The following is an 18,271-nucleotide window of genomic DNA, read 5'->3' as shown; positions in this document are numbered from 1 at the left end:
CTCTGGGTTGTCCCAGTGCACCAGGTTTGAGTGCCCTGAGTCCAAAAATCTATTCTTTACATCTGTGTCTCTTTTGCTGTCTTGCATATAGGGTCGTCGTTACCATCTTCCTAAATTCCATCAGTTCAGTTCAGTCACTCAGTTGTGTCCGACTATTTGCGACCCCGTGAATCGCAACATGCCAGGCCTCCCTGTCCATCACCAACTCCTGGAGTTCACACAAACTCACGTCCATTGAGTCGGTGATGCCATCCAGCCATCTCATCCTCTGTCGTCCCCTTCTCCTCCTGCCCACAATCCCTCCCAGCATCAGAGTCTTTTCCAATGAGTCAACTCTTCACATGAGGTGGCCAAAGTACTGGAGTTTCAGCTTTAGCATCATTTCTTCCAAAGAAATCCCAGGGCTGATCTCCTTCAGAATGGACTGGTTGGATCTCCTTGCAGTCCAAGGGACTCTCAAGAGTCTTCTCCAACACCACAGTTCAAAAGCATCAACTCTTCGGTGCTCAGCTTTCTTCACAGTCCAACTCTCACATCCATACATGACTACTGGTAAAACCATAGCCTTGACTAGACGGACCTACGGCAAAGTAATGTCTCTGCTTTTGAATATGCTCTCTAGGTTGGTCATAACTTTCCTTCCAAGGAGTAAGCGTCTTTTAATTTCATGGCTGCAATCACCATCTGCAGTGATTTTGCAGCCCCCAAAAATAAAGTCTGACACTGTTTCCACTGTTTCCCCATCTATTTCCCATGAAGTGATGGGGCCAGATGCCATGATCTTTGTTTTCTGAATGTTGAGCTTTAAGCCAACTTTTTCACTCTCCACTTTCACTTTCATCAAGAGGCTTTTGAGTTCCTCTTCACTTTCTGCCATAAGGGTGGTGTCATCTGCATATCTGAGGTTACTGATATTTCTCCCGGCAATCTTGTTTCCAGCTTGTGCTTCTTCCAGCCCAGCGTTTCTTATGATGTACTCTGCGAATAAGTTAAATAAGCAGGGTGATAATATATAGCCTTGACGTACTCCTTTTCCTATTTGGAACCAGTCTGTTGTTACATGCCCAGTTCTAACTGTTGCTTCCTGACCTATAGATGCATTAATATACTGTATTGGTGTTTTTCTTTCTGACTTACTTCACTCTGTATAATAGGCTCCAGATTCATCCACTTCATTAGAACTGACTCAAATGTGTTCTTTTTTATAGCTGAGTAATATTCCATTGTGTATATTACCACAACTTTCTTACCCATTCGTCTGCCAATGGACATCCAGTTTGCTTCCATTTCCTACCTATTGTAAACAGTGCTGTGATAAACATGTGGTACATGTGTCTCTTTCAATTCTGGTTTCCTTGGTGTGTATGCCCAGCACTGGGATTGCTGGGTCGTATGACAGTTCTATTTCCAGTTTTTTAAGGAATCTTCACACTGTTCTCCATAGTGGCTGTACTAGTTTGCAGTCCCACCAACAGTGTAAGAGCATTCCCTGTTCTCTGTACCCTCTCCAGCATTTATTGTTTGTAGGCTTTTTGATAGCAGCCATTCTGACCAGTGTGAGATGGTACCTTATTGTGGTTTTGATTTTAATTTCTCTGATAATGAGTGATGTTGAGCATCTTTTCATGTGTTTGTTAGCCATCTGTATGTCTTCTTTGGAGAAATGTCTGTTTAGTTCTTTAGTCCATTTTTTGATTGGGTCATTTATTTTTCTGGAATTGAGCTGCATGAGCTGCTTGTATATTTTGGAGATAATTCTTTGTCAGTTGCTTCGTTTGCTATTATTTTCTCCCATTGTGAAGGCTGCCTTTTCACCTTGTTTATAGTCTCCTTCATTATGCAAAAGTTTTAAAGTTTAATTAGGTCCCACTGGTTTGTTTTTGCTTTTATTTCTGTTATTCTGGGAGGTGGGTCATAGAGGATCTTGCTGTGATTTATGTCAGAGAGTGTTCTGCCTATGTTTTCCTCTAGAAGTTTTATAGTTTCTGGTCTTACATTTAGATCTTTAATCCATTTTGAGTTTGTGTGTGTATGGTGTTAGAAAGTGTTCTAGTTGCATTCTTTTACAGGTGGTTGACCAGTTTTCCCAGCACCACTTGTTAAAGAGATTGTCTTTAATCCATTGTATATTTTTGCCTCAGCTACTTTTAAATTAAGTTAATCACAGTAGCTTTTAAATGTAAGATTTTTGGAAACCAGAGCATTATAGTCAATTAAGAACTATTTTTAAAAAGGAAAGAAAAGGCAGTACATATTGATTTAAATAATGAAGACGTGAGTTCTGGAGAGTAGACACCCTGCCCCTCTGACCCAATCAATATTCTGTTTTTGTGCACCAGGAGAGCCCTAGGGATAGCTCCAAAGTCCACAGCCTTTCAAGTGGTGTGAGGGGAGGAGAAAGGAGCTCTTATATAAGCCTATGACATCTAGAATATTGTTTTCTATGTTCCCTTTAGAAGTTATTTGCTGAAGCTCTGAATTCAACAACTCCTGCATATTTCTTATTGTTATTTCAAAGTTTATCCCATAGAAGAGCTTGAGATGGCTGTTTCTCTCCCTCGTTTCTCTAGTATGCTGTCTATGGCTTGAAAACATCCCTCCCGACATGGCTAAATCTGCTGCAGATCCAAAGGTTTGGCTACAGAGCATGGACTGAAAGCAGCTGCCGTCTGAGATGATAAACCCCTCTGGAGTGCAAGTAGACCCAACACATTTCATCACTTTGCTCAACTGAGCATGAATCCACTCATGTTCTGATGTGAGTGGTGCACACAGTGCCCAAGCAGATTTCTACTTAGATTGTATGTCTCTGCTTCAGAAAGTAAACTCAAAACAACAACAACAACAACAAAAAACCCAGAAAGTAAAGTCATCTACCATCCCTCCTGTCACTGTGTTCCTTCACTTTTGGGAATTTGGCATGCATAAGTTTCACAAGGTCCAAAAACTCTTCAAAATAGACATTTGCTACATCCAAGCAAATGAACATGATTTGAAGTACAACTTTTCATCTCTTCCAGATAATTCTGCCGACTTTCCTGAACTCTCACCTAAATGCTGCACACATTGTAGATTTTTGTAGCCAAGAGTTTCTAGTTGTCAAGGGCATAATGTTTATGAATTACTGTGAACCTGAAATGCTGTGTCATAACCACTGCCATTTCATATGTCCCCATGGTACCTGTGTTGACCACAGTCATAGGAATCCTTGAGTTGGTCTGCTTAGACTTTCTTACTACGTGACAGAATGCTCAAGACTCACCTCAGCTAGATTCTTGAGATTGCTTTGCTTAAGCCTTGAGGTTCACATCTGTGTGGAGCATGTTGCTGGGTTGCAGGGAGGCACATTTTAGCTGTACTACAGCTTAGACCAGGCAACTTTTTCCTGTGGCAAAAAACCAGAGTTGTTGGGGAGACAGTGCTATTGCTGCTCTCTGGGTGCTGTTAAAAATTAAGTTTATAGTGGAAAGAAAGTCTTTTTTGCTGACCTCTTGATTCTGCCTTAGTTGCCTGTGCTACCTTATCTCTGAGGCATTCTATTTACCTATCCTAACGCTTTCCCCCTGTTTTTTTGACTTTCTACTTTGAATCCCTTATTTATCTGTAAGTCCATTAGAACAAAAAACCTTATCTGGTTCAACTTTGTAACCACTCCAGTGATGAAAGTTCAAGGTGACAGAAACGATTTAAATTTTCACTCAGAAGAGAATGGTTAAATAAATTATCCATACTGTGGAAGTTGTGCAGAAATTAAAAGTAATGAAATAATGCACATGCAGTGACAGCAAATTATATTGAAGTCGTATTTTTGAATGAATAAAGTGGCAGAACAGTATTTAGAGAGTACTATTCCACACACAAACACATAATGCATATATATATATATATATATATATGCATGCAATGAATTTATTAAGTAGTTCTAATTTTCTGGTATAATCATGGAATAATTTTATTTTTTCCAGTAATTGCTGTCAGCTGTGGTCTGTCAAATCTTCCCTTTCTCACTGAATAATGAATTTGTTCAATTATGTTTCAGTTTGTTTTCTCAACTATTCAATCACTTTCATTCATTAAGAGAGTTTTGTTTTGGGTTCTTGAAACTCAGTCTAGTTTATTTTTTAAACTTTTTGTGTTGAAATAATTTTAGTTCTAAAGAAGTGTTTGAAAGATAGTACAAAGCATTTCTGTAAACACTTCATCCTGCTTTGCCTAATAATTGTGGTATATTTATAAAAAAAACAAATGAACATTTGTGCATTACAATTAACTAAATCACAGAATTATTCCGATTTCTCCAGGTTTTTCACTACTATCCTTTTCTTGTCCCAGGATTCAATCCAGCACACAGTGTTGCATTTGGTTAATATGTCTCTTTATTCTATGACAATTTCTCAGTCTTTCCTTATTTTTCATAACCTTGACACTTCTAAAGAGTGAGGTATTTTGTAAAATGGTCCTCAATTTGGATTTGTCTTATGTTTTCTTATAATTACAGTGGCTGTTATTAATTTGGGGAAAGTGTCCTTTTTTATCACAATGTCAGGGTTACATGACATCAGCATGACTGATCACTGGTGAGGTTAACTGTGATCATTTGATTAAGATGACTGCTGCGTTTCTCCACTTGTAAAATTACTGTTTTTCTCTTTTCATATTCTGTTTGTTTAGAAGCAAGTTACTAAGTCTAGCCCATATTAGAGAGGAAGGGAATTAAACTCTACTTCCTGGAGGGAGGAACATCAAAGAATTTGTGGATATGTCTGAAAACAACCACAGTAATTGATAAATATATGGGGTTAGATAACTTGAGACTGTGCAAACATTCTGTGGATTTGAAAAAAATATTACTGTGATGTTCTGAGGGTAGCTCTTCATATCCCTCATTTCCTTCTACATTTAATATTTGAAATTATTATGTAAGAAATATACTCTCCCATTTATTTAGTCATACAATTATTTGTTCCTATCAGTGTGACACATGGATTTTTAAGTCTTCAGGGTTATGACACAATACAATCATTTGGGGTTTTTTTGCCCAAATTTTCTAGCCTTGGCAATTGGGAGCTCTTTCAGGTTGGCATACCTTTATCCTTTTTCTGCTTCCTTGCTTTCTGGTACTATGGAATCTTCCAGATTCATCTGGTTTTATCCTTTTCCCAGCCCAATAATCAGCCATTTCTCTGAGAAGTCTTGGTTAATTTTATTGGATAATCATATTTAGTAATTAAGATCTGAGTGCAGGGTATTCTGGTTGCTACTTGGGTGTCATTGCTTCTCAAATTTGTCAGCTGATAGATCAAGGAGATGCATATCAAACTGTATATATACAATCTCTACATTTATTTACCATGTATATCTATAGCTATTTGTATCTCTATAGATACAAATGACATAAAGACACACACAAGTTCATACTAATACATGTGACTGTAATCCAGTACTACACATATCCATTTAGCTTTCTCTCCTCTTATTTTTTATTTTTAATTTCTATCTCTGACAGTGAGAAACCTGGTTCTCCTTTATGCATAATTTATTTAATTATTTAATTAACTCTGCTGCTGCTGCTAAGTCACTTCAGTCGTGTCCGACTCTGTGCAACCCCAGAGACGGCAGCCCACCAGGCTCCCCCGTCCCTGGGACTCTCCAGGCAAGAACACTGGAGTGTTTTTTTTTCCTTCTCCAATGCATGAAAGTGAAAAGTGAAAGTGAAGTCGCTTAGTCGTGTCCGACTCTTAGCGACCCCATGGACTGCAGCCTACCAGGCTCCTCTGTCCATGGGAGTTTCCAGGCAAGAGTACTAGAGTGGGGTGCCATTGCCTTCTCCGTAATTAACTCTAGTATATAGTTAAATTAGTTTCACAATTTCTATCATGTACCCTTGTGAGAAACAAATTTCCCCACCAGAACATAGCATTTCTGTATAGTTCTTTTTGTCAGCCATAGAATTTTTGTTGGAGGCCTGGTTACACACTGGATATTAAGAGAAACAACAATCTGATAAAATAGACAGGATATAAGTAATTCAACTAGTAACATTGACAAGGACATAGTACAGCACGGAGACACAAAGCAGAAAAAATTTGGAAAGAAAGAGCAAATTAAAACAAAGATTAGTGTAACTAGCTGTAATTCAGTTGTTATAAGTGACCAAAGGAACCATAACTGATTTAATGAGCCGTCCACAGTACCAGCCCTGTGCACTTAGACATGCATGGCTTAATCTTTGAGACAAGCATATGCTACTGGCAGGATTAACCAGGTAGACAGAAAAAGATAAATGTTTCAATTCTGTTTACAATGCTAATAATTTACCAAATTACTATAAGTCATAATTTGTGTAAGGGGAAGGTTTTCCTTACCCTTGAAAAGACACAGAATTAAGTCAGTAATTTTTCAGACAGAAACCATAAATATTATAAGCATATTCACCAGTTCACACAGTCCTATGTGTCCAATCCCTTCTGTTGACAGGTTATAAAGCCATTAGTTTTCCCACTCTTCAGTTTCTTAGTTCAGGATTATGGTCTGAATATCAGAGACTTGTATTTATCCCAAAAGTCCTTTTTATAAATCTTGCCGAGGAAGTGTTTTTTGCAATGGCATCATAGTGAAGCCGTAACTCTATAATGACAAAAGACTTAAGAAGGCACATTTAAATCTGATTATAATGCAATTGACAAAGTAACTTGGTTACTGCTGGGACATATAACACTTTCAGATAATAGCTAGAAGTATGATTGATAATTTTACCAGGATGTATCAGAATTTTAGGAACTCCATATAATCTCTAGAATACCTGTAGCATTTACCATACAATATAACATAAGAAGACTTATTACTCATTTGACAACACTTCACATGTAATCTAACATACCAAGTGAACTTAACTAATTTAGTATCTCTCTCTGGGGTGTTTCAGGGGGCCCTTTGAAGCATCCCAAAGTTAGCTAAAGGTCAAAGGAACTTCCTTATAATTTGACTTGGGAACTTTTATCAAAAAATACCAAAAAGCTTTTAAACACAACAGGATCATAGGTCACTGTGAAACAATACTTATTTAACTAAAGTCACAAAATGATTAAAAGAAAAAAATATGGGTCACCTGAGGGCACAGAAGCTCATATAATCTGTTATCAAAAAGGAGCACTTCTAACAGATCAAATTCTAGTCTTGTGTTAACTTACTTATCAAAATCCATTTACTTAGTTAACTTCAATCTAAATTTTATTAATCCTGACCATGCATAAAACTTTCTCAGTAAAATGTAGTTCTATTCCTTATACCTTCCTAACCAAAAACACATACTGAAATATTATTTTCAGTAGCCCTAATTATATATTTAATTTAGAATCCCTGACTCTTGAAAACCTTAGTTTCTAGTGAAAACCAAGAGGCAAGTAATAGTTACTAAAATCCAGAGACACTATTTTAGATGATTTTTAAAACATAATTATTCTTATAGAGTTTACCAGAAGCTCTTATTTTGTTTATATTTACTTTAAAGTTTCAACATATCAAGTTATTTTTCTTGCTGACAAATTTGCAACAGATAGAACAAGATTTCATTTAATTTGTATTAAATCTAAATGCAGTTAAAGTATTATACTTAATGTTGATGACTTTGAAGACAGATCTATATTAATTGGATCAATAAATTTAAATGTTAATGCCAGGTATTAATTTAATATTGAACATTTCCCAGTTCAAGTGAAACTGAAACTCATTTAGCTTAATTTTTCTTTTACTTAGAATTGTTTGGTTTGTAAGCATTTACGTTTCTTTAAGCCAGCTGAACAGAGCTCATCCACAAATCAACCTTAACAATGTTATCCAAAGACAGAGACACATGCAAACACAGAAGCAAACAGAGAGACTTCATAGTTCTCATTTCACAATTTCAGCCCTGAGTCAGGTACAGAAATGTAAAACCCATCAGTTTACAAAAGTGGTTGGATTAAAGTTAGGTTTCTGGAAGATGGAACAAATCAAGCTCACTTGTCTGGATGGCCAAATATTTACAGAAACACAGTTGGAATTTCTATTTACCCTTAACAAATTAATTTCTAAATTACTTTACCATCTTTTCAAATTTTGCATTTTAAAAGTATGGCAAAGATGAGGGTTCCTGAGAAGATCAGATAGGACATTTGCATCTCCATGATATAGGGAAGTTTCTCCTAGAATAACTTTGTTTCCTCTATGTTTAATACTTACAAGCCTCTTCAAATAAATAGGGAAGGTTTTGGGAGTGATGTCTATTAGAAAGTCAATCAACTTGTTCCCCACTCTCGGTTACCCAGGACGCCTGTGGGGAAATTAGAATTGGACACCTCAAGTCCATCCAAGGCCTTAGATGGTAATGCTAAGCCAGGGCCCTGTGCTCTGGGGGTGAACATAGAAACTTCTATTTGATTTTCATGGGTAGGGGAAATAGGAGGTGGTGAAAGGAGTGAATATGTTGGTGGTATGGTGAGGGGCAGTTGGAAAAACTGCCAGTGCAGCCTTTTCAGCCAGTGGGAAAACTGGATAGGTTAGAGGGGGTTTTAAGTTTTGAAATAATATGTCTCCACTCTCATTTCCTCTCTCTTCTCCTTGTAGAACAGGTTCTCCCTTGGGTTTCCCTTCAGACTGCTATACCATAAGGGGGCAACCCTCTGATTTCTTCTCCTCCTGATGAAATAGCATAAAAATATCTACCTGTAGAATCTCCTCTCTTTTGCAAAACAATTCTAACTGCAAGATCATATAATACTTGGGTGACCCATTCAGGGACCATCACTCTTTGGATCTTAACATATCTCATACATGTCCCATATATTTGGGATAGGTGAAATATTTCCCATTTTTATAAGTTTAATAATACCAAAACACAAAAAAATACAAATTCTAATACAAAAGTCTCAAACAAATTCTAGCATCAATGCACACAAAACTAAAACAAAACCAATGAACTAGTTCCCAACTAACTGGTTCTAAATCAGATAGAGTCCAACAATAATTTCCCTCTTCAACAAGGTACCCCAATCAAACTGACTTGTCCCATAAAGGAAAAGCCCAAATTGAGGGGGGAATATGTTCCCAGTGTGCACACTGGAGGAACTTATTCTACAAAATCAAGTTGGTCAGCTCTCAGAAGTTTGTCAGTTCCTTGCTTCAACTGCCCAGTGCTGGGGCAGCCAGTGCCACTTCAGGGAATTTTGAAGGGAAGATCCTCAGGACAAATGGTCCCAGCAGCTGCTAGGGTCTTGCCCCAATATTCCCTGATCAGGGCTAGCTAGCCTCAAGCAGCAAAGCTCCCAGCTGGCTCAGCCGCCCTTGTTCCCAAGTCCAGGCTCGCTCTGCTCACCACCTCATGACAGACCAATAATTTGGGAGACAAGGTGTTTAGGCAAGGAATAATGACTTTATTTGGAAAGCAAGCAGACCAAGGTAGATGATACACATCAAGGTAGGTGATTTGTCTGCTAGTAGCTAGCAAACTTTGAGAAACACTATATATCCAATGTTAGAATTATTTAGCAAAGGATTATGGTATAACCCCTCTCTTGCTGTGTTCCTTTTGGATTGGCAAGTTTTAGTTGCTGAAGAATGAAATTACATGCTCAAGGCGTTGTATTCAGTCAGGGACAGAACTGGGTCAAGAATTGAGGCGTTCTGACTCAGTAATTAGTGTATTGATTTTTAAAGCTTTTATTATGTGTTATAGGTACCCAAATGAGTAAGATAAAATCTTTATTTTGAAAAGGGAAAGTCTAGTAGGCTAATTATAATGCCTGAAAAATGCATTAATTAAGATTTTGCAGGGATTTCCCTGGTGGTCCAGCAGTAAAGAGTCTGCTTGCCAATGAAGGGGACATGGATTCAATCCCTGGTCTGGGAAGATCCCAGATACCACAGAGCAACTAAGCCTGTGAGCCACAACTACTGAGCTTGTGCACCTAGAGCCTGTGCCCTGCAACAAGAGAAGCCACCATAATGAGAAGCTCATGCACCACACTAGAGAGAAGCCCCCACTCTCCGCAACTAGAAAAAGTCTGTGTGCAGTAACAAAGACCCGTATAGTAAAAAATAAATAGATATAAAAGAAAGATTTTGCAAAGCATTTTTCCACATTTCATGTCAGCATTTATAAAACTATAATGTGAGAAGTCGGAGAAGGCAATGGCACTCTACTCCAGTACTCTTGCCTGGAAAATCCCATGGACAGAGGAGCCCGGTGGGCTGCAGTCCATGGGATCGCTAAGAGTCGGACACGACTGAGCGACTTCACTTTCACTTTTCCCTTTCATGCATTGGAGAAGGAAATGGCAACCCACTCCAGTGTTCTTGCTTGGAAAATCCCAGGAACAGGGGAGCCTGGTGGGCTGCCATCTATGGGGTCGCACAGAGTCGGACATGACTGAAGCGACTTAGCAGCAGCAGCAGCAATGTGAGAAGTCACGTCCAACTCTGTATGACCCCGAGGACTATGCAGGCCGTGGAATTCCCCAGGCTATCATTAATACTGGAGTGGGTAGCCATTCCTTTCTCCAGGGGATATTCCCAAACCAGGGATCAAACCCAGGTCTCCTGTATTGTAAGAGGATTCTTTACCGACTGAGCCACCAGGGAAGCCCAAGAATACTGGAGTGGGTAGCCTATCTCTTCTCCAGTGGATCTTCCTGACACAGGAATCAAACCAGGGTCTCCTGCACTGCAGGCAGATTCTTTACCAGCTAAGTGAGAATTTGAAGATGTTCAAGCTGGATTTAGAAATTGCAGAAGAACCAGACATCAAATTGCCAATATCTGTTGGATCATAGAAAAAGCAAGAGAATTCCAGAAAAACATCTACTTCTGCTTCATTGACTATGCTAAAGCCTTTGACTGTGTGGATCACAACAAACTGTGGAAAATTGTTCAAGAGATGGGAATACCAGAACACCTGACCTGCCTCTTGAGAAACCTGTATGCAAGTCAAGAAGCAACAGTTAGAACTGGACATGGAACAATGAACTGGTTCCAAATTGAGGAAGGAGTAAGTCAAGACTGTATATTGTCACCCTGCTTATTTAACTTATATGCAGAGTACATCATGAGAAATGCCAAGCTGGATGAAGCACAAGCTGGATTCAAGATTGCTGGGAGAAATATCCATAACTTCAGATATGCAGATGGCACCACCCTTATGGCAGAAAGTAAAGAGGAACTAAAGAGCCTCTTGATGAAAGTGAAAGAGGAGAGTGAAAAAGCTGGCTTAAAACTCAACATCAAAAAAACCAAAGATCATGGCATCTGGTCCCATCACTTCATGGCAAATAGATGGGGAAACAATGGAAAGCATGACAGACTTTATTTTCTTTGGCTCCAAAATCACTGCAGATGGTGATTGCAGCCATGAAATTAAAAGGCACTTGGTCCTTGAAAGAAAAGCTATGACCAACCTAGACAGCATATTAAAAAGCAGAGACATTACTTTGCCAGCAAAGATCCTTAAAGTCAAAGCTATGGTTTTTCCAGTAGTCATGTATGGATATGAGAGCTGGACCATAAAGAAGGCTGAGTGCTGAAAAATTGATGCTTCTTCAATTTTGAACTATGTTGTTGGAGAAGACTCTTGAGAGTCCCTTGGACTGCAGGGACATCAAACCAGTCAATCCTAAAGCAAATCAGTCCTAAATATTCATTGGAAGGACTGATGCTGAAGCTGAAGCTCTGATATTTTGGCTACCTGAGGCGAAGAACTGACTCATGACCCTGATGCTAGGAAAGACTGAAGGCATTAGGAGAAGGGGACAACAGAGGATGAAATGGTTGGATGGCATCACCGACTCAATAGATAGGAGTTTGAGCAAGCTCTGGGAGTTGGTGCTGGACAGGGAAGCCTGGTGTGCTTCAGTCCATGGGGTTGCGAAGTCGGACATGACTGAGTGAATGAACTGAACTGAATGTGAGAAGACGGACTTTCTCCTTAGTTCAGTAGGGAACATGAGTGCGTGTACATGCTTAGTTGCTTCAGTTGTGTCTGACTCTTTGCAACCCTATGGACTTTAGCCCACCAGGCTCCTTTGTCCATGTGAATTCTCTAGGCGAGAATACTGTAGTGGGTTGTCATGCCCTTGTCCAGGGGATCTTCCCAACCCAGGGATCAAACCCATGTATCATATGTCTTCTGCACTGGCAGGTGGATTATTTACCAGGGGAAGGCAATGGCATCCCACTCCAGTACTCTTGCCTGGAAAATCCCATGGATGGAGGAGCCTGATAGACTGCAGTCCATGGGGTCGCTAAGAGTTGGACACGACTGAGCGACTTCCCTTTCACTTTTCACTTTCATGCATTGGAGAAGGAAATGGCAACCCACTCCAGTGTTCTTGCCTGGAGAATCCCAGGGATGGGGGAGCGTGGTGGGCTGCCGTCTCTGGGGTCACACAGAGTCGGACACGACTGAAATGACTTAGCAGCAGCAGCAGCACCATCTAGGAAGCCAGTAGGGAACATAGTGGGGTATAACTCACTAGGGACTCTAGAGAAATCAAAGAAGCTGTGTTACCTTGAAGAGTTCACTGCACCAGCAGCAGTGGGGCACTTAAGAGAATACAGGACCCATGAGAAGAGGTAGAGTGTGCTTCAGGCACAGCATTACCCAGGGCAGAGTGGCACCCACCTCTCAGCTGTCTGAATTTATTTATGGACACACTTGAGACTTCACCCAGCCCTCTCTCAAACATCTGATGGAGTTCTGGTCTTGATAGTGCAGGGGAGAGCATAGGAGCCAGCCCAACACAGCTTACACAGTCAGTGTATCATCTGATCTTTTCCATAGCCCTGGAAGGCAAGTTTTATCCCCAAATCACAGATCACAGGACTGTTTTCTACAGCAGTGAATCTGTAATAACTGCCAAGTTGATTCTTCCAGCTTCAAGTCCCAGAGATATTGTGTTTCACACATCATTTCACATTCTGACAACAGGTATTTTAAGTGTATCCCCTACTTTCATAAACTCACTAAGCAGTTATTTTGATTGCTTTGTATGTACTTTACTATTTTTAAAATCTTTTATTAATTATTTTATGACAAAAAGTAATCTGTGTTCTTTAGTGGGGAAAGTACAGATGAAAAGATAATCTCCTCTACTGCCATAACCCAGAGAATCTGCAGTCTGTGGGGGAATCCTCTGTCTTCCTGTCCGTTTTTCTTTTTGCCTTCCGGGGCACATAATCTTCAGCAGGGCGCTTTTCGGCAGCGTGAGACTGGCTCTCTGGCTTTGCCTGGGATTCCGGCTTGCCCTCCCTGAGTGGATTTCCCTCAGCTTCGGACTTGCCCTGCTTTTCTTGCTTCCCCTCACCTGCTGGTTGTCTCTCATTGTCTGGTTTCCTCTCATTCTGGACCTCTGGTTCCTGTTCTGACCTCTTCTCCACTTCTGGCTTTTCTTTCTCATTTGACTCTCCTTCATTTTCAGGCTGTACTTCATCTTCTGGCTTTCCTTCATTGTCTAAGTTTCCTTCATTTTCTGGCTTTCCTTCATTTTCTATGTAGACCTTCTCCATGTTGAGATTTGCCATCCTTTTCCTGTTAGGAGACAAAATGGAGACAAAGTAGACAGGATTTAGGTGGTGAAATACAGGTCCTGATAAATAGTTGCCTCTATGATTTAGGATCTTTATCAGCCTATCCCAACTTTCAGGTGCACTCCCGCCCATATATTTTCTCCTTTCTTTCCCTGTGTCTGCAAGGTTGGCACACATGTTTATATGAGCCCGCCTTGCAGACACTTCTGTAAGTACTTCTCCCTACATTTAAGTGGGCTATGCTGACAAGTCCATAAGAGCAGATGTGTCCCTAAACTTTGCTCTGGTCTTGACTATGCCCATAACAGTTTTAACCTGGTGGTCCCAACTTAGACTGACCTGCAAGAATTCTGTCCAGTTTCTTTTTCCTCTTGTCTACAGTTGTAAGACTTCTAGAACTGCAGATACAACTGAACAGTGGCCAGTTCTCAGATTTCAGAGATACTATGATATCTTCAAGGGCTTCATAGATATCATGTCTACCAACTCTCACTTCCTTGTTCTCCCCTCTGTCCTCACCAACGATAAAACACCATGCTCCCTTAGGGTCCTGACAAAGGCCATGTATTCTGAAACTGGAATAGGGAGTCTTGGAGGAGGGGTGGCAGATAGTGGCCTCCCCAACTTCTCTCAAGCTTTAGTGACTCCTGCTTCCAGGGCTTCTGGGGCAGTTGCCCTCTCCCACTGACCTGCACTGATACTTCAGGTCTTTCCTTTCCTTGTCTGGGTTGGTGCCTACAGCCACAGACCTGAAGATCTATAGAGAGACAGGAGACAGATGATGAATGAGGGATTGAGAAGTGAATGACTGGCAAGGGGATACTGATTCTTTTCCCTTGCATGCATGCTCAGTTGCTTCAGTCATGTCCGACTCTTTGTGACCCTATGGACTGTAGCCCACCAGGCTCTTCTGTCCATGGGATTTCTCAGACAAGAGTACTGGAGTGGGTTATCATGTCCTCCTCCAGGGGATCTTCCCAACCAAGCATTGCAGGTAGATTCTTTACCACTGAGCCACTGGGGAAACTGATTCTTTTCCCACTGCTTGTCAAAACTTTCCCAGCTCCTGCCATCCCCTTGCCCTTGCCCCTGCTTCACTGTTCCCCTTCTACAGTCCCTCCCTAACAGCCTCCGTTTTTCTTTTTGCCATGAGAAATGGCAGAGAAAGATTTTTTCCAAAGTATTTCTGTTTCCCAATCTTCCTTCCAAATTTCTGTCTCACTTTTTCTTGTGAGGTTCAGGGCATTAATGTTCAGAAGACAGAGCGAGCTGTGCTCAGGTCTTTGCCCTCCAAACCCCCACCCCTGGACACCCAGATAGAATGAACCCATCACTCATTCTGAAAAATGGTGATGGTAGAGTCATGGAGCTGGGAAGAAATGTCCAGAACATTCCTGCCATGCCTTCCCTCTCCACATACACAGAAAGACCACATTTTTCTGCAATGCAAGAGATAAATTATTTCCAAACTCAGTTAAAATTTTGGTCCATGTTACCTCCTCTTGACCCTTCCTAGTTCAGAAGCCTCTCCTGCCCTATAGGGAGCTGCTTTCCAGACTGAACCTCTGTCCCCTTCCTCTTTAGCACCTCTCCCCCTCCCCTCACCCTTATTCCCCTCTCCCTCCTTTCCAAAATGGATCAAATATGAAGAAGAACAGGCTCAGACCCTTTGCAAAGGGGTCTGCCTCCCCATTCTGGGTTCCCAGGCTTTGTCCTCTTCCCTCCATCCTGGAAGGATCAGACCATTTCCTCTCCATCTCCCTCCCCTGGCCTTCTCCCTCCTCAAATGTCCCTGATACACTGCCTCCTAGGAGATCCCAACTGGTACCCATTCTCATCTTCTGGCCCTTCTCTATCTCCTCCCACCGAGTCCTCTGTCTCTTGCACCAAATGGATAAACATCAGGGAAGGGATCGAGAGAATCCAGTCCTGAACCTGCTCTGGTCTTTGCCTTTTGCCACCCCCACCCTAGGGGTCCATAAACAGCAGTGATTTTTGTGACCATTCCAGGGAGATGCTTCCTTCTCAAATTTCTTGCTCCCATAAAGTGAAAGTCACTCAGTCACCCACCAGGCTCCTCTCTATGGGCTTCTCCAGGCAAGAATATTGGAGTGGGTAGCCATTCCCTTCTCCAGGGGATCTTCTCAACCCATGTCTCCTGCATTAAAGGCAGAATCTTTACCATCTGAACCACCAGGGAACCCTAAGAATACTGGAGTGGATAGCCTGTCCCTTCTCCAGAGGAGCTTCCTGACCCAGGAATTGAACCAGGGTCTCCTGCATTGCAGGCAGATTCTTTACCAGCTGAGCTACCAGGGACGCCTTGCTGCCATAAGCCAGTACTTAACTAGGGAATAAGTGATACCTGGACCTCTCCCCCAACACTCACACAGTTTTCTGCACCAAAATGAATAGGGGTGGGAGAATGAATAGGGGTGCATCTGGAAAGCAGACTGGATCCTGCGTAGCCTCTGTTTCCGTTACTATCCCTACCTCAAGTCTCCCCCTCCCCTGCTCTGGCTGGTACCAACTTGTGACCTGTGGGGCTATTGGGCAGTTGTCTCCTCTGACCTTCAGTCTGAAATCTATCTTCCTCCACGGAAATAGGGAACTGATACCTGGAGGAGAGGGACTTCTGCAGGCGTCAGCTCTGGATCACAGGAAGGAGTGTCACCAGTGGGCTCGGGTGCCTAGTTCTCCTCCCTCCTGCAATAGGTGCGTCAGAAGTCAGCCCATTTCCTCCCTTCACTTGCCCCCTCCCAGCTCACCCTCCTTCAGTCCCCTTCCCTCACTGCCTGAGGCCCTGTCCATCATTTTGGTCATGACTAATCCCAGAGGTCAAATGGGGCCCCTGCTCCTGTGGTTTGTATTTATGCTGCCTTATCAGCCGACATATCTTCTCCCAGGGCTACTGGCCCCACTGGTACATTTCTGAGGAATTTCTTTCTCTCCTTTGATCTCAAAATGCCTGTCCCCTCCTACTTCTCTACTCTGACCCTGGTTGTCACTCCTTCTGTCTTCACATAATAAGTACAGGGTGGATTGGCAGGTAGGGAAGCAGGTAGTTGAAACAGCGATTTTCTTCTAAATAATTTTTTTTCAGTTTTATTTAATGTATTCCTCACAGCATGAGTTACTCTTATAAGTTAAATAAAGCTCTTTTCATTTGTGTAAAAGAACATGTTGAAGATAGAGGAAAAAAACAAGACCCCGAATTCTGAGAGCAAGTTAAGTTTCTAATATTAATTTTTACTATATAGAAAGTGGATTCGATTGGCTACATATAAAATAATTTTTTTTAGTTTTCATACATGTCATATTCTACTGAAAAATCCATGTATTTAATATTCCCAAACAATAGCTGAGTGCTAAGTGCACTTGCTGGTATGTGATGCTTAACACAATATCAGTCTTGAAAATCTGGCCTAAGGCTATTTCATTCAGAGGTTTAACCAGCTTAAAGGCAGCTGAGCATTTGAGGAGTGCCGAACATGATCTGATCTTCCCTGCCCTACCTGACTGTTGCTTACTCCAAAAATATACATGGAGAGGTGACCAAGATGGTGACTTCAATAAATGCTTTTGGTTCCTCCCTTCCTCCCCCAAATTCCCACAGAGATTACTCAATTCCAGCAGAGATGGGAATGCTGTTCTGACAATTGGAGACCAAAACAGATCCCTTCTAGACCCCTGCAGCAGACGGTTTCCATAAAGCCTATAGAAGTGATTGTTGTGGGGAAAGCCTCCATACCTGCTTGTTGTCTGCCATTATTCCCAGTGCCCAAGTGGAAATTTCCTTGATTCTGTCTATCTGCTGCCTACCACCTAGCTAGGGAGATGCAGCCTGCTGGGTCTTTCAGCTCTATTATCTTTACCTCCAGGGCATCTTGGAGGAGCCTAGCCAACCAGCAGAGTTGGTGCCTGCCAGTTCACACCTGCCCTGGCGTCCTCTCAGCCAGATATAGACCAGTGTCAGAATTCTAAGGAATTCTGACAAGCCAACCATACTGATTGACTGGACCAGATGTTTTCAACTGAGGGAGTCTGTGAACCACCTGAAATAATAGGCAAGGTTACACATGTTTAAAAGGTAGTAAAGCATGTAGACTTATGAAAAGAAGATCTATATCCTAGGAACCTCAGAAATCCTGAGACATGAGCTGGTTGACATCATGAAGAAGCAGGAGCTATGAGGTCGAGAAAAGGCAGAGGAGAAGCAGCTACTTGGGAATGAGACCAGAAGAGACAAATAGCAGCAGATCTATGTTAAAGGAGAGCACTTACTCCTTGGGTTCAGGCATTCTTAACTAAAGAAACCCCTGGAATAATGTTCAAAATGATGTGCGTCTATGTGTGTGTGTGTGGGGGAGGGGCGGGTAGGATATTACTGGGTGTGTACATTTGACTACTGCTGCTAAGTTGCTTCAGTCATGTCCGACTCTGTGCGACCCCATAGACGGCAGCCCACCAGGCTCCCCCGTCCCTGGGATTCTCCAGGCAAGAACACTGGAGTGGGTTGCCATTTCCTTCCCCAAGGCATGAAAGTGAAAAGTGAAAGTGAAGTCGCTCAGTCGTGTCCGCTCCTAGCGACCCCATGGACTGCAGCCTACCAGGCTCCTCCATCCATGGGATTTTCCAGGCAAGAGTACTGGAGTGTGGTGCCATTGCCTTCTCCACATTTGACTAGGATAGTATCTGTTACTTTCTTCAAATG

The 18,271-nt window shown here is 41.7% G+C and overlaps 1 protein-coding gene across 2 annotated transcripts; it reads right to left on the bottom strand.

Annotated features, from left to right (window-relative positions):
* Window positions 1-13,025: 13,025 nt before the first annotated feature.
* On the bottom strand, window positions 13,026-16,276 carry LOC113887295 (transcription elongation factor A protein-like 5). 2 transcript variants are annotated; one of them, XM_027534362.1, is made up of 2 exons: window positions 16,176-16,276; window positions 13,026-13,558 (listed from the first exon to the last, which is right to left on the bottom strand). In XM_027534362.1, exon 2 carries the CDS (start codon window positions 13,549-13,551, stop codon window positions 13,120-13,122), a length of 432 nt encoding a protein of 143 aa, XP_027390163.1. In that variant the 5' UTR covers window positions 13,552-13,558; window positions 16,176-16,276; the 3' UTR covers window positions 13,026-13,119. The 2 variants fall into 2 exon arrangements, with proteins under 2 accessions (XP_027390163.1, XP_027390164.1); XM_027534363.1 differs by lacking the exon at window positions 16,176-16,276 and adding an exon at window positions 14,247-14,421.
* Window positions 16,277-18,271: the final 1,995 nt, after the last annotated feature.

Source organism: Bos indicus x Bos taurus, chromosome X, assembly GCF_003369695.1.
Source record: "Bos indicus x Bos taurus breed Angus x Brahman F1 hybrid chromosome X, Bos_hybrid_MaternalHap_v2.0, whole genome shotgun sequence".
Taxonomy (NCBI): domain Eukaryota; kingdom Metazoa; phylum Chordata; class Mammalia; order Artiodactyla; family Bovidae; genus Bos; species Bos indicus x Bos taurus.
This window is presented reverse-complemented; position numbering and strand designations above follow the sequence as displayed.

What these genes read in the sequence shown, in the direction of transcription:
- LOC113887295 (XM_027534362.1), bottom strand. Translation starts at nt 13,551, where the DNA reads ATGGCAAATCTCAACATGGAGAAGGTCTACATAGAAAATGAAGGAAAG.